Source organism: Myodes glareolus, chromosome 9 (genome assembly GCF_982192425.1).
Source record: "Myodes glareolus chromosome 9, mMyoGla1.1, whole genome shotgun sequence".
NCBI lineage: Eukaryota > Metazoa > Chordata > Mammalia > Rodentia > Cricetidae > Myodes > Myodes glareolus.
This window is the reverse complement of record NC_142034.1, coordinates 74,974,061-74,987,560: the sequence shown is the minus strand read 5'-3', so window position 1 is coordinate 74,987,560 and position 13,500 is coordinate 74,974,061. Positions and strand designations below refer to the sequence as shown.

Below are 13,500 nucleotides of genomic sequence, written 5' to 3'. Positions count from 1 at the left end.
ACCCCCAAGACTGTCTACTCCTGATGCTTCTACCTCATATCTAGCTGAGGGCTAGATGTTCTAAGGTGGAGAACCCCATCCAAGTCACTGCACATGGAATATCTGGCTAGATACCTCAAACCCCACTTTTTGCCTGCTCTGAGCACTGCTCACAGGTCTCCCTTGTGTTGTGGTAACTGAGTTTGTCTTCAAGGTTAGGAACATCTGTTAGGGGTTGGTTATAAGTGGCATAGGGTTGGGAGAGAAATTTAGTAGGCTCAGGGATCTCTCTTGAAAAATAAAAAGAGAATGGTTGGGATGGGATAATAGGTAGATTAGTGTGAGCTTACTCACACTAATAATATAGTGACTAATAGTGAAATTACTTGTGAGCTATTATTTATAGATAATTTACATTGGTATAGATTCTTGTATATTGATAAAAGTTCAAATTATATTTGTTATATTGAACATGTTCCTATTTCTGTTCACAATGTTTGTGCACCTATGCAAAGTTATTTTGTCATATTGTATGCATCCATGTTTCTACCTCTGCTTAAGATATTTTGTATATTGATGCAATTTTAGGATATATTTATCGTATTACACTATACATTTCTATCTCTGATCAAGATACTTATACATTATTTATATTTTGAGGTCATTGTCCTCATTTGCTGCACATTTGTTTAAAGATTGTTTAATTTTTTTAATATGAAGCCTTATTCTTTAAGCTATATAGGTATTAAGAATTATAGTCATCCATGTTTGTCATACTTATAGTATGTCATACTTATAGTTAGACTAATCAGGTTCTTTAGATACATAGAGATTGTATTCCGCATATATAGGTAATCGTCAAAGACTTCAAAGTACTATAGAAGACGGTATTTAAATAACTTAGGATTCTGTTTTTATGTGAGACACAATTCCTCCTGATTTATTCCTGCACTGATCTATTCCTGAGAGAATGTTGGGCACCGAAGACACTCCACTTGAAGCTTGTTTTCTTCTTGGCAAAACTGGCCTTTGGGCAAAGAACTGCCCCTCCCTCGACTACTGACAAAATGCAGTGTTCAGACTGGACAAGCAAAATACAAGCAAAAAGACTACCAAACCTTGTCAAGACATGGTCAGATGAATTTTCAAAATTTCCTGCCTCTGAAAATGGTCTGTCAGTTACTTTAGGCTTTAGCCAAAATTGGTTGCCCCAACTTTGCAAATGAGACTTTGGGTGACTATCCAGGCAGTGAGAATTTTCTGTCTAGAGTTTTGGAAGTTGCTTACATTGTACTTCCTATTTACTCAGGTAATATTATTTCCCTTCTCAGGTCTTTGATGGAGTTGAAGGCTAGATAGTAGTCATAGTTACTTTCCTCTCATGACTTAACCAAGCCATTTTTAATATAAGACTTAGACTCCTTAGGATAGGATAACAATCGAAACATTTAACATATATTTCTTGTTTGATGTTGTTCATGCTGACTGTAATTTTAATTTTTATGTATGATTTTGCCTCTTCCCTGGATGATACTTGATATTTGTTCTTATTGTATATAGTTTTGTATTGGGTTTGGAACTCTCTTATTTAGACAAAAGGGGGGGTGCTGTGGAAACTCCTTCAGCCAATAGCCTTTAAGATACTTATCCACCTTGGGCATGGTCTCATGTACTACAAGTCCAGATGAAAAGCATGCATGGCTCTCTTCTCTGCTGAATTTGGTTCCAGTCCCTAGCACACACAGAGGACTGTGGATCGCTACCCTTATTGTGAGTTTATCTCCATAAATAAACCTTTGTTATACTCCATTCAGGCTATTGTGGAACTCTTTGGTACACCAACACCCTTGGATCTCCCTATATCCACATGCCATTCCTTGTGATCCCACAGAGGTTTTTAGCTGCAAGCCTCAGCATCCTTCACCCTGAGGCCTCTGCCAAAATCCAGGAAGCCCTGTGCTCCTTGACACTGTACTGGGTTGGTGTCTCAATAACTGGATCTGTGTGGTGTTTCTATATTGGGAGATATCAGGATGTCAGGGAACAGATGTATCTCAGATTGCCCCATATGATAGCCCAGGCTGAGGGAAACTTGGCAATGAGGCCCCTCATGATAACATGAGAAATGGTGAAAATCCAGCCAGGAACCCAAAGGAATCACTATGTCATGAACAGAAGTGGAGATTCTATAGTCAGATTGCTATTATTATAGTGTCCTAGGGAAAGCAACTGAGCAGAGCCTGTGTGGGAGATGGCAAGCTCATTCCACGTTACTAGGACAGTTGTCGAACATCACTGAGCTGCTCAGTTAGGGTGATTAGGGGTCAGAGAGGGGCAGAGAGTAAATTTCCCAACTACAAAAAACTCTGAGACACATGCACAGGTGAAGAAGTCTTGTGTATGGTTGAAGTTTGCAATTCCAACATGTAGGCGGGATTTTTCTGTCCTGCCAGTCAACTCTGTCCCACCAGGCAGCTCCCCAAATAACCACACAGAGACTTAGTATTAATTATAACTGCTTGACTGATAGCTTAGGCTTATTTCTGACTAACTCTTTCAACTTAAATTACCACGCGTGTTTCTTACCTATGCTCTACCACACGACAGTACCTTTCAGCATGGCATACTCATCTTGCTTCTCTCCACATCTCACTAGCAACTCTGCCTTCTTCTACCCCAAGCTCTCTTTATGTCTTCAAATCCTGCCTAACCTTTTCCTGCCCAGCTATTGGCCAGGCAGCTCTTTATTAGCCAATGAACGTAATACACATTCACGGTGTACAAAAAGATTATTCCACAGCACCAACACATGGTATCACTTTCTTGGCCAATGGGGTCAAAGTGTCCCTGGAAAGTGTGACTAGAGTCCTCTGTAGATATCATCTTAGCATTGAACATCTGGGGTCCACTGGAGCCAGGCACAGGAGCCTGCTCTAAACAGGCAGACAGGGCTCTGGATGTAGCTGTGAGGGTTCATCCTCCCCCAGAGATGCGAATGGGCCATGCCAACAGAGAGAGGCATGGGAAATTTTTTTCCACTACTTTCCCACTCCAAAGGGGTCCATACCCGAGCTCCCTCATCTAAATCCTCTTCTGTGGTTTTGTAACATGAGGTCTGGCTTGTTGGGGTTTCTATCCCACCCAATACCCCACAGCCGGCAGGTCCAAAAGAAAATCATACAAAGTCTCCATTAGGTTATAAGCTGATTGGCCCATTAGTTCAGGTTTCTTGTTAACTCTTATAGCTAATATTAACCCATTATTCTCATCTATGTTAGCCACACGGCTTGGTACCTTTTTCAGCTGTCAGCTCACATGTTGCTTCTCTGTGGTCTGGGCAGGAATGGCGAAGGGAGTTTCCTGCTTCCCAGAATACTCCCATTCTCTTTGCTCCACCTCTACTTCCTGTCTGGTTTTCCTGCCCATACTTCCTGCCTGATCAATTAGTGTTTTATTAAAATACATGATTGACAGAATACAGATAATTCTTCCGCACCATGGTTTGACTCTTTGAGGTTTCTAGACCACATTAAAGGAGGTCCCGCACTAAGGTGAGGACAAGAAAGGAAGCTGCCAACCAGGACCTAATGGGGTGCCAGTTGCCCCCCTGACCCATCTACTGAATCTCCGAGTAGAGTATTTGCAGGGTGAAGGACTCAGGGAAGCACCTGGTTGCAATGACAGAAATGACTTCAATGTGTTCAAGATGGAAATTTATTGAGTTTGCTATCAAAGAACACCATCGGCTGGGCGGTTTATAAACAACAGGTCTTTATGGGTTCATGGTTCTGGAGACAAGTAAGTCCTCAGCTGAGGCTGGTGACTGGCGTGGATCTTTCTGGTACATTTTCCCACAGGAATATGCTGTAGATTCAGAGAATGTGAGAAAGCATGATCAAAGCTTTATGTACTTGTCTAATTAGCATTAATCTGTGGGGGAAGGTGCAGCCTTCATGGCCCAATAAACTTTCAGAGATCCCAACCTTAGCATTTTTGCGTGAGGAATGTATTCACAACACTAGCTTAGGGGACCTGTTTAAGTCACAAAACTGTAATACCAAAGAGGGAACAGATCCCAGCAAAAGCCAGGCCCTCTGAAAATGTGTAGCTTTCTCCATTCAGGAATCCAATTTACCCTGGCTCACTCCATTCTGAGACAGCCTCTCTCTATCCCATCCCAAAAGTGATGGCAAAGTCCCTGGCATCCACAAACTATCCCCCATATAGACGCACCAAGATAATCTGTTCTTTTCTGCCAATTTCCTCTATGCCAGAGAAAACAGGTTGTCAAGTTCTCAAGCATGGACCCCATATAACCTCTGAACCAATCCTAGAGCCAGGTGACTCACGCAAGCTATATATCAGACTCAGGACATCACTCTCCCAAAGGGCTGCCAGGGATGCTTGTCCCAAAAGCAGAGGGGTTGCTAGGCAGACAGCTGCTGCGGATGTCTTCATAGGGTTATAGCGTTCAGCCATGACGTTTTTCATATAAGATATGAAATCCCCAAAACAGTGAAGGATAGATCTGAACTGTGCCAGGACACACGAATCCTAGTATCTTGGTGCCAGGAGAAAGCCTGTGTCTTGCCCCCTTCTCTATTCTGTTGAGCTCTGCCAGCACAGAGACTTCCAGTTTCCTTTGCGACCCCCTAGCTTAGTGTCTGCCCCGCCCATTGCTTTGTTGCAGCCGGAAGTCTGGATCTGTCCTCGTTCATCAAGTCCCTATCACCCAGATAGACATAAAGTGCGGGTTTGGGAATGAATGAAGAACGGATGAATTAATGAATGAATGTCACTCTGTGTAGCAAAGGGCAAGGAGCAACGCTGGCAGCTCTCCAGTCAGCTTTGTGCTTTCCCATCAGCTGATTCAGCCAACCCTCCCTTGCTGCCCTCAAACTTCAAACTCCTCAATGGATACAACCAACACCTCTACCTAGGGGCTGCAAAGCTAGGGAAACCGCCCCACACAAGATTCAAGCTAGGTTTTTTTCTTTTCTTTTAAAAAAAACTCATGATTGAGGAATACCATAGATTTAGATTTCTTGATTTTTTTTTCTTTTTTAAGTTAAACCATACACGCTTCAACCAGATGGCTTCAAAGTGAGCAAATATTGGGCCAGTTCTCGTGACCTTCCTCAGGAGATGAGGGGCTTGGAGAGCAGTGGGGAGGAGGAGGAGACAGCCGGGAAGTACGGCGGGTAAAGCCAGCTTCCGTGACTCATCCATCGCAGGGTCGAACTTGAGGCTCTAGGTCATACCGGGGCGGTGGAGCCCCTGGCTCGGATGCAGGCTCACTGCTCACCAGACGGGTCTGCCAGCGCATCTCCATTAGGGGGCGGTTTCCGGGGCGGCCCAGCTTTCCTTCGGACCTGGGGAATCCCCATCCCAGGAGCTCCAGATTTGAACTCTGCCACATCTTGGGCAGGATTCTCTATCTCTCCAAGGAGCTTCAGTTTCAGTTTTCTCCTTTCCCAGGCAACCCAATTCGGTGCCTGGCAGGGTGAGAGCAAGTTCACAAACCTAGCGTGTACTACTTTTTCTTAATCTGAAAGGAGTTTGGCATTGAGGGGCACATTGCAAGAACAGAAACCCGGTGTGTGTGTGTGTGTGTGTGTGTGTGTGTGTGTGTGTGTGTGTGTGTGTGTGTGTGTGTGTTGGGTGGGAGAGAGAGAGAGAGAGAGAGAGAGAGAGTGCTTTGTGCATACCCGGACTGTCTTTAACCTCAGGAGGAACTGAGGGGTACGTTCTATTGTTATCATAGTTTTCAAAAGAGGAAACTGAGGCACAGAGCGATCTGTACTCCAGGCTAAGGTTTCTTGTCTAATATGTCTGACTTAAAATCTGAACTCAAGGTGTTTGCCTCCGATTGGCCTTCCTCCCCCACCATAGAGTAGGGACTGGCCCTTGGGAGCCGCCCCTCACTCCTTTCCTTGAGTCTTGAAGGGGGGGCTGCCGTTGTCACGACAACCAGGGGACCACCAATGAGGGGCAAGCAGGCGGCATGAGGCCCCGCCCCGCCCCACCCCTCTCAGAGGGCTAGTGGCTGGCTATAAGGGCAGGAGGCCGAGCGGCGGGAGTCTGAGCCAGGGAGCGCGAGGCGAAGAGGAGTCGTCTGAGTGTCTGGAGCGAACGGCAGCCACCATGTGCGGTGAGTGCAGGCCAGAGAGCCAGACGCAGGGTCCTGCTGGGGGTGGCGATCGTGGAGCTTTCATTAGCCAGGCCTGTCTTCCCTGCGTCCGGCCCCGGAGTGACGTCTCGGGGACATGGAGGGCGTGGGAAGGGTGGGCGTCTAAACTCGGTGTGAGAAGATCCAAGCCAGGACCACAGAGTAGAAGCAACGGGGCGGGTCCCCGGCTTGGTTCCCCACAACATAGAGGTGTCTCCTCTTCATGTGTTGGGAGAACGCTTCTTTCACTTGACCCACAAAGGCCGCCACGAGCAATCTTAAGCATCACCCTAGGCGCCGAGTGGTAGTACGTGTCTCAGTCCGCCGCGCCCACCGAGGACAAGTGACCTCACCTGTGCAATGTCAGCAGCCCGCCCCGGGGCGCCCGGAGCAGCTCCGGTGCCTTCGGGAGGGTTTGCGCGTCTTTCTGGTGACCCTAAATGAACCTCCTCCTATCCCTAGAAGTGTGGGTCCTGTGGTGAAGCTTGGCTGGAAAGGACTTTGGGAGACGCGAGAGATAATGACTCCCCTTAGCCTTGACCCAAAGCTAGGAGCAGGAGCGTTGGACCGGATAGAGGCGCAGCCCCGGGCTACGCCGAGGTGTCCTCCGGGCTTTGCTTTGGGAGCAGAAGGGAGGGCGACCGCCCTGGGCGCACATCTGCAATTCCTTACCCTCCTGGCTGACTGGGCCGCCTCCGCTGGCTGGCTGGCCGGGAAAGCCGGGAACTTCTGGGACAAAAGGTCACTGTGCTTTTTTTCCGCCTTGAGTAGGATTCTGTTACCCACTCCAGCCCCCTGCGGCTGGAGAACCTGGTGGAACTTTTGAAGCCATGAAAGGCGCCTCTCTGACTTTGCTGAGGGCTTGTGGGGTGGGGTGTGCCAGTGGGTGAGTCTAAAGCCAAGGTCTATACAGGCCTTGTTTCATGAGCCAGGGAATCAGGCAAGAGGAACCACTGACCGAGGAGCGTGCAGGAGGCCTTGAGATGCAGCCTAGTCCAGGGAGAGCCCGGTCAGTTTAAACTCTTGGACCATCAGACAGAATCTTAGGACTTCCAGGTATCCTTGGCAATATGTGTGTAAGGTTGCCTTGGGCATTTATGGACACAGAAATGAAACAAAGATGAAAGTTTTGTCAGATTCAAAGCCCCCAGGTTCAAGCCCCTTGCAGGTCTCTAGCCGCAGGTGGCCTTAGAGTTAAACTTATGTAAGAACCTCAAAGTATTTGAACTATTTGGCTTTCCTTGCTGGTTCTCAGATGGCCCCGGTTTCCACCTCCAACCACCTGAGCCTTCCACATTGCTTTCTCCTAGCATCTGCCTTTCTCCTGTCTTTCCAAGGTCTGGATGGCTGCCTCCTCCAGCTCTTTGGAAGAGAACAGATTTGGGGTTATAACCAACCTATAACCTTTCTAGACTTTGGTATTGATTTGTAGGAAAAGTACCTTGAGGTCACCAAAGATGTCTAGGATGAGAAGTCTTGGCCCAGCTGAGCTTCTATTCAGAAATTCAGAACCAGAATCCAGGGAAATGGATGTGCTAGGCTAGAGGGCCTCAAAGTTCAATTTTTCTATGACGTCATCCTCGCTTACATCCCAGGTCCCTGCTTTCAGCCAGGGTCCTGTAACATCCTGACTAATGACAAAACATACTGTGTTTTTAGTGCTCCCTGATACTTAGCAGGCACCCTTCGCCCAGGTTCAGAGCTTGCAGCACAGGTGCCCAGAAATGAACGCACTGGTCTGCGTTCTCTTGGTCTGTGTGGTCTCTGTGTGTTTGTCACAGGATAATGTTTGTCCTTCCATAGTTGTTTTCTTTAGTAAATTAGAGAATTTTACAGACAGATGGTAGCGATTGTGCTTTCGGCACAAGGACACAACAAATATTGCATCAGTTTTCCTCTACATTTGGGGAAACTGAGGCCCAGTGAGTTTGAACAAGAACTTTCAGGTCATTTCACTTCCCTGGGCCACGCCTGTTGGTTTCATTCAAAGCAGCCTCGGGGGTTTCATGGGTCTAGAACAAAAGCCTTATCATCCTTATTATCTAGCTGATGACCACACTAGACAAAAAGCTGGGGCCCAAAAGGATCCTATCCTCATAAATAGAACAGATACACTCAAAAACCTTCAGTGTGTTGAGAGTTTAGCAGAACTGACCCTTAAATACTGTCTTAGCTTCCTTCTGGTCACTGGGAGAAAGGCCTTATTCCAAGTTGCCGTCCATCACTGTGGGGGAATCCAGGTTGCAGGAACAGGAGGCAGCTAGAGAGACTAAATCCCCAGTCATGAGCAGAGAGCAGGCAATGAACAAGTGCACTTTGTTCCCTGCCTTCTTTTCCTGCAGCCCAGCCCCCAGCCCATGAAATGGTCCCACCTCCACCTAGACTACCCAAGTTTAAAAAAAAAAAAAGAAGACTCTATTATAAGCACACCCATAGGCCAACTTAACCTAGACAGACGGTCACTGAGAGTCCCTTCCCAGGTGGTTCTAGAAAGATCCACTATTAAACCTAATTATCGCAGGTACCGCATGCGGTTTGATTGACATCGGAGAGTTGCTTGTGCTCTGTTGACTTTCTTCATGCAATCACCATGAATGATTGCTTGTGGAGACCTATGTTCGCTAGGCTCTGCGGTTCTAAAAGTCATGCGGCCGTGCCCCGCCCCCCTCCAGGTGAAGAAAATGGTCATCCTTCTGTAGTCTAGTTCCTGGCCACAACAGGATAACCCAGCTGGCAAATGATGCCACAGAGAGGATACCTCAGGCCTAGGCTACACCCAACCTTGGGTCCATATTTCTAAATGGCACTCTGGTGGTCTCTTAGATGATGGGAACAAACTGTCACTGAGACATCCAGGCATCCAGGAGCTACCTGTTGGCCCCCAGCAGCTTAGAGCCCCAGCACAGAATAGAGGTCCGGCGAGCTAACTGCCAAAGAGGAAGGAGAGACCAATGAGGTCCCTTCAGACTCAAATATGAGTGCCGCAAAGAGAGGCTCGCAGGCATGCCAGGCTAGGGGCACCACAGCTCTCCGTTCTACGTCTCATGGTCTCGTGGCCTCCTTGCTTTCCATGGTCAAGCTCCCTCTGCCTCTCTCTTAAAAGGACTTGTGACTCTTTGGGGACCTCTCAGATTATCTGAGGTAGTCTGAGATCCTTTTCCTCTCATCTGTGGAGACTTTCTTCACATAATGCAATTTCGGCAGATTCGGGAGATTAGGGACTGATACCTTCCAGGACAATTATTTATCTTGCTGTAGATATATTGTCTCCCACGTACCATCTCCAAAGCTGTTCGAATGCTTGGAATCCTGGATGTTCAAGTCTAGCCCTTGAGGGCCTAATGCAGAGGTCCGTAAACAAGTTTCCTAAACCTCCATACACCCAAGTACCCTGGTCCAGTGCTCTCAGACTGGACCCCCGACCGTCAGGAAGTGAGCGAAGAATCGTTTAAATACCTCCAGCTTCACAGGCATCGTGCCACATACCTCGTTGGACCAAACGGATTTCCTCATTTGTTTACAAGTTAGCTGCTGTGCCACAAAACGGAGCATTCACAGCATCTCTTGCCCTCCGCATGGCACAGACTCTTCCTGTTCATCATGTCCCTAAGAGAAGCAGCCATGGGTTTGATTTCTTCAGATTTGTCTAGAGTTATACTTGTGCATACATGCAAACACACAGAGTGTTTCTGTTTGTGTGTAGAAAGCTCTTGGGGAGAATTGTCTAGTGTATAAGGACTGCACTCAGCTGGAGGACAGATATTCTATGTCAGTAGCTGAGGTGGTGTCCGTCCGGGGGGATTAGAAAATGTCCAACATCCAAAATCGAGTCGGCTTTGACGCTCATTTCTTCCCTGTGGCATTTTAGTTCATAGCTGGATTCTTCAGAAGGAGGCAATGTCTTTTGAGAATTGGAGTTGATAAGGACATAGACAGATCCTGGGGTCAGTTGCTTGCCTTAATCTTACTCCAAGCCTTAACGGTGAAAGTGGGCATAACAGAGACCCAGTGATGCAGTGGTGTATATGGTCTTCTGGTTTGCCATTAAAACTTAATTATTTATATGTGTGCTGGGGTTATGCTTATGTGAGTGTAGATGCCCACAGAGGCCAAAAAAGAGTGTCTACTTCTCTGGAGCCAGAGTGTTAGACAGTACTCACTCTTACCCACTGAGCCATCTCTTCAGACCCTGGTTTGTTGGTTTCTATGGTTTACATACTCCTACCACAGCTAGTTTCAGGTGAGGGTCATGGGAAGTCCCTGAATGAGTAACTGGGAAAACAAAACAGCTGGCTGGTTCCTGAAAGCCATTGGGGCAATCACAACACACCTACACATGCCTCTAGGACTGATGTTGGCACTCATCTGGGACCTGAGCTTGAGGCCTTTGAAAGAGCCATGTGCACCCTTAACCACTGAGCCTTTTCTCCAACCTTGGGATAGAGCATTTTAATTCAGCCATTGTTCACAGAGCAGGATTCTCTCCATTGCTAGCTGCCCCCGTCTCTGTGCCTTCCTATCTTGTGCTCCTCCATGGGTTAGTCTTCCTTACCTAGGCTTTCCCAGATCCAGAAAAATTGGAAAATTGTGTGTCATGACATTAGGAAACAGCACACACACACACACACACACACACACACACACACACACACACACACACACACCAGTCTCACATAGTCCAGGCTGGCCTAAACTTGTTATAGAGTTAAAGAAGACCTTGAACCTTGTTTGTTTTTGTTTTTTGAGACAGAGTTTCTTTGTGTAGCTCTGGCTGTCCTGGAATTCGCTCTGTAGACCAGGCTGGCCTTGAACTCAGAGATCCGCCTGCCTCTGCCTCCCAGAGTGCTGGGATTAAAGGCGTGTGCCAGCACCACCACCACCAGCACCACCCTGCTGACCTTGAACTTCTAATCCTCCTGCCTCCGTGCCCCCCAAGAGCTGGAACTACAAGTATGTATGTGTGTGTGTGTGTGTGTGTGTGTGTGTGTGTGTATCTGCCTCTGTGTGTGTGTGTGTGTGTGCTCCTGTGGAGACTAGAGGACACCAGATCTCTGAGCTAGAGTTACAGGGTATTTAAAGCTGCCTGTTGTGGGTGCTGGGAACTGAACTCCGTCCTCTGCTAGAGCAGCAAGTGCTGGGTCCATTCAGTGCCCATGACCAGGTCTTCAGAAGCACTCACTGTTCTGTAAGAACTCACAGTGGGACCACATACTCCATGGTGTGTCTGCTTTTACTCTCCTCTTTTTAAGGAGGCAGCAGGACTTGTCATTTATACATCCATTAATTGGTCTAACTCAATCTACAAGAGTGAGGGCCAGTCAGAGAAGGCATAGCCTCAGACCTTTAGCTCAGTGGCCTCACTATGCCTGTGGGCCTTGCTGAAGAAAGTAGACCTGCCTCAACTTCCCCAGCACAAGCACAAGAATTTTCCTGAGAATTTCCTTGAGATAGAGAAACAAAATAAAACAACCGACTTGACCCTGATTTCCTGTTTACACATCTGGTATTTTATTTCTATAGACTCCGGGTCCCCTTGATTCTGAGAATGGTGGTAGTCAGTAGGAGGATCAGCATTTGGTGTACACTGATGTGACTCCCATGGTACAGGGCCCTTCTCTGTGAGGGTTCAGGCTGGACCTCCCTGGGTGAAGTGTCTTGCCCTCCTTCAGGGTGAGAACAGTGTTCTCATTGGGAAACCAATGCACAGAGATGATTATCATCAGGATTGGAGGAGCCCTGGCATGCAGTCTTTGAAACTATTTCCTATTTCCCCTCATTCTCTAGACTCCCACCTTACCCCAGCCACTCAAGGGACTGCAGATCAATGCGAAGTGTGCAGAGCTGGCCCAGTACTCAGAGGAAGTTGCTTCCCTGAACTGGTTGTCATTATCTGTCACTTGGAGGCTGAGCTCTAAACTTCAGGGGCCCTTGTTTGCATGACTTCTGTGGAACCTGAGTCCCTGGGTGATCTCTCAAACCCGTACAGAGAGAGATGATGTCTAATGAACAGACCTACCTTCGCCTGGTTTAGTATAGCTGTCTCAGGCCTAGGTCCATGGCCACTTACCTTTGGTTATCTCCATCCATTCATTTACTCATGCATCCATTCATTCAGCAACTGTTTATTGTGTACCTAACATGGGTTTTATGTGGTGGGGATGCTAATGTAGATGTGATTGTATATAGAAGAATGTAAAAGATTATATGTAGTGGGGAGATAAGCGTAAGGGCAAGGAAGCAAGTATATGAAACAAATAGTCCTATGGCCTCGAAGGTGGGAACTAGAGAGCTCAGTAAACCTCATGGGGAACCTTATGAGGACCCCGCTAGCTGATACAGAGTGGATAGAAACCGCTTTTGTAAAGAGCCAGCCCTTGGAGATGTCTCCCCCAGTTGAACAACAAGCATGTCCCCACTCAACCCGCCCTTAGTCCCTCTGCCTACAAATCACAGCTCTGGGGACCTCTACTCCTCTGTGACCTCCTTCACCCCACTCTGTAAGGCTCATCCCTACATCTCACTCTGCCCTAACAGTGACAGGGCTCCAAGGACTAGAGGTACGTTTATGGGTTGGATTGAACTTTGCCCAAATTATAGCCAGATCACACATTTGGTTTAGCATCCTTTTCCCAGACAGAGGGTCATGAGAGGGAAGTGTGACAGGGTTCCCCACACCCTGACTTTGTTTGATAATCACCTCTTGAGGACTGATTGTGTACTGTAGGAAAGCCCTGCGTTTTCACTGCCTTCGAGTGGGATGCTTCTTGTCTCGTTTATTCAAATGGACACTTGTTATGTGGCAAACGGTGTTCTGAGGGCTTGACAAAGACATTCTGAACTGTCATAATTACCCGGCTAAGTAGATGCTGCCATCACCCCTGCTTCACCAATAAAGTCAAGTTACAGGGTTTCGGTGACTTGTCAGGACCACCCAGAGTGTACAAGGCAGAGATGGGGTGAGAGCTGGGCAGTTGGCCCTGACTGTGGCCTTCAGCACCTAGCTTCTGTGTTCCTTGCTGTCACATAGCCAGTAAAACAAAGGGAGAGGATGTCGTGACCCTAAGGCTGCTTTTTCTAGATCTGATGGGGAGTTGAGTTCGGGTCCTTTCTACCCTCTTATGGCTACTGTTTTTCCGGGTGATCATGAAAGCCACAGTGAGGCCAGGTCAGCTCAGGAGGAGGTAGAGAGGCAGGAAGGGAGTGGGAGACTGGCAACTGAAACTTTGGAAGGGAGGGGCATGTGCCATGACTGACCCAAGGGGAGGCTTGTAACCACCCAAAGTAGCACTGATCTCTGGGAGCCGAGCAGGGCTTTGGCCAAAAATCCCAGGTTTCTCTGCATTACTGAATCT

General features: G+C 47.5%; 1 protein-coding gene across 1 annotated transcript in view; it reads left to right on the top strand.

The window, feature by feature from the left end:
• Positions 1 to 6,003: 6,003 nt before the first annotated feature.
• The window catches only part of Gfpt2 (glutamine--fructose-6-phosphate transaminase 2), a 44,923-nt gene continuing 37,426 nt past the window's right edge, over positions 6,004 to 13,500 (top strand). The window contains exon 1 of the mRNA XM_087910679.1: positions 6,004 to 6,130. Within this exon, the coding sequence (XP_087766805.1) occupies positions 6,124 to 6,130 (7 nt within the window). The 5' untranslated portion in view covers positions 6,004 to 6,123. The remainder of the gene's footprint in view (positions 6,131 to 13,500) is intronic.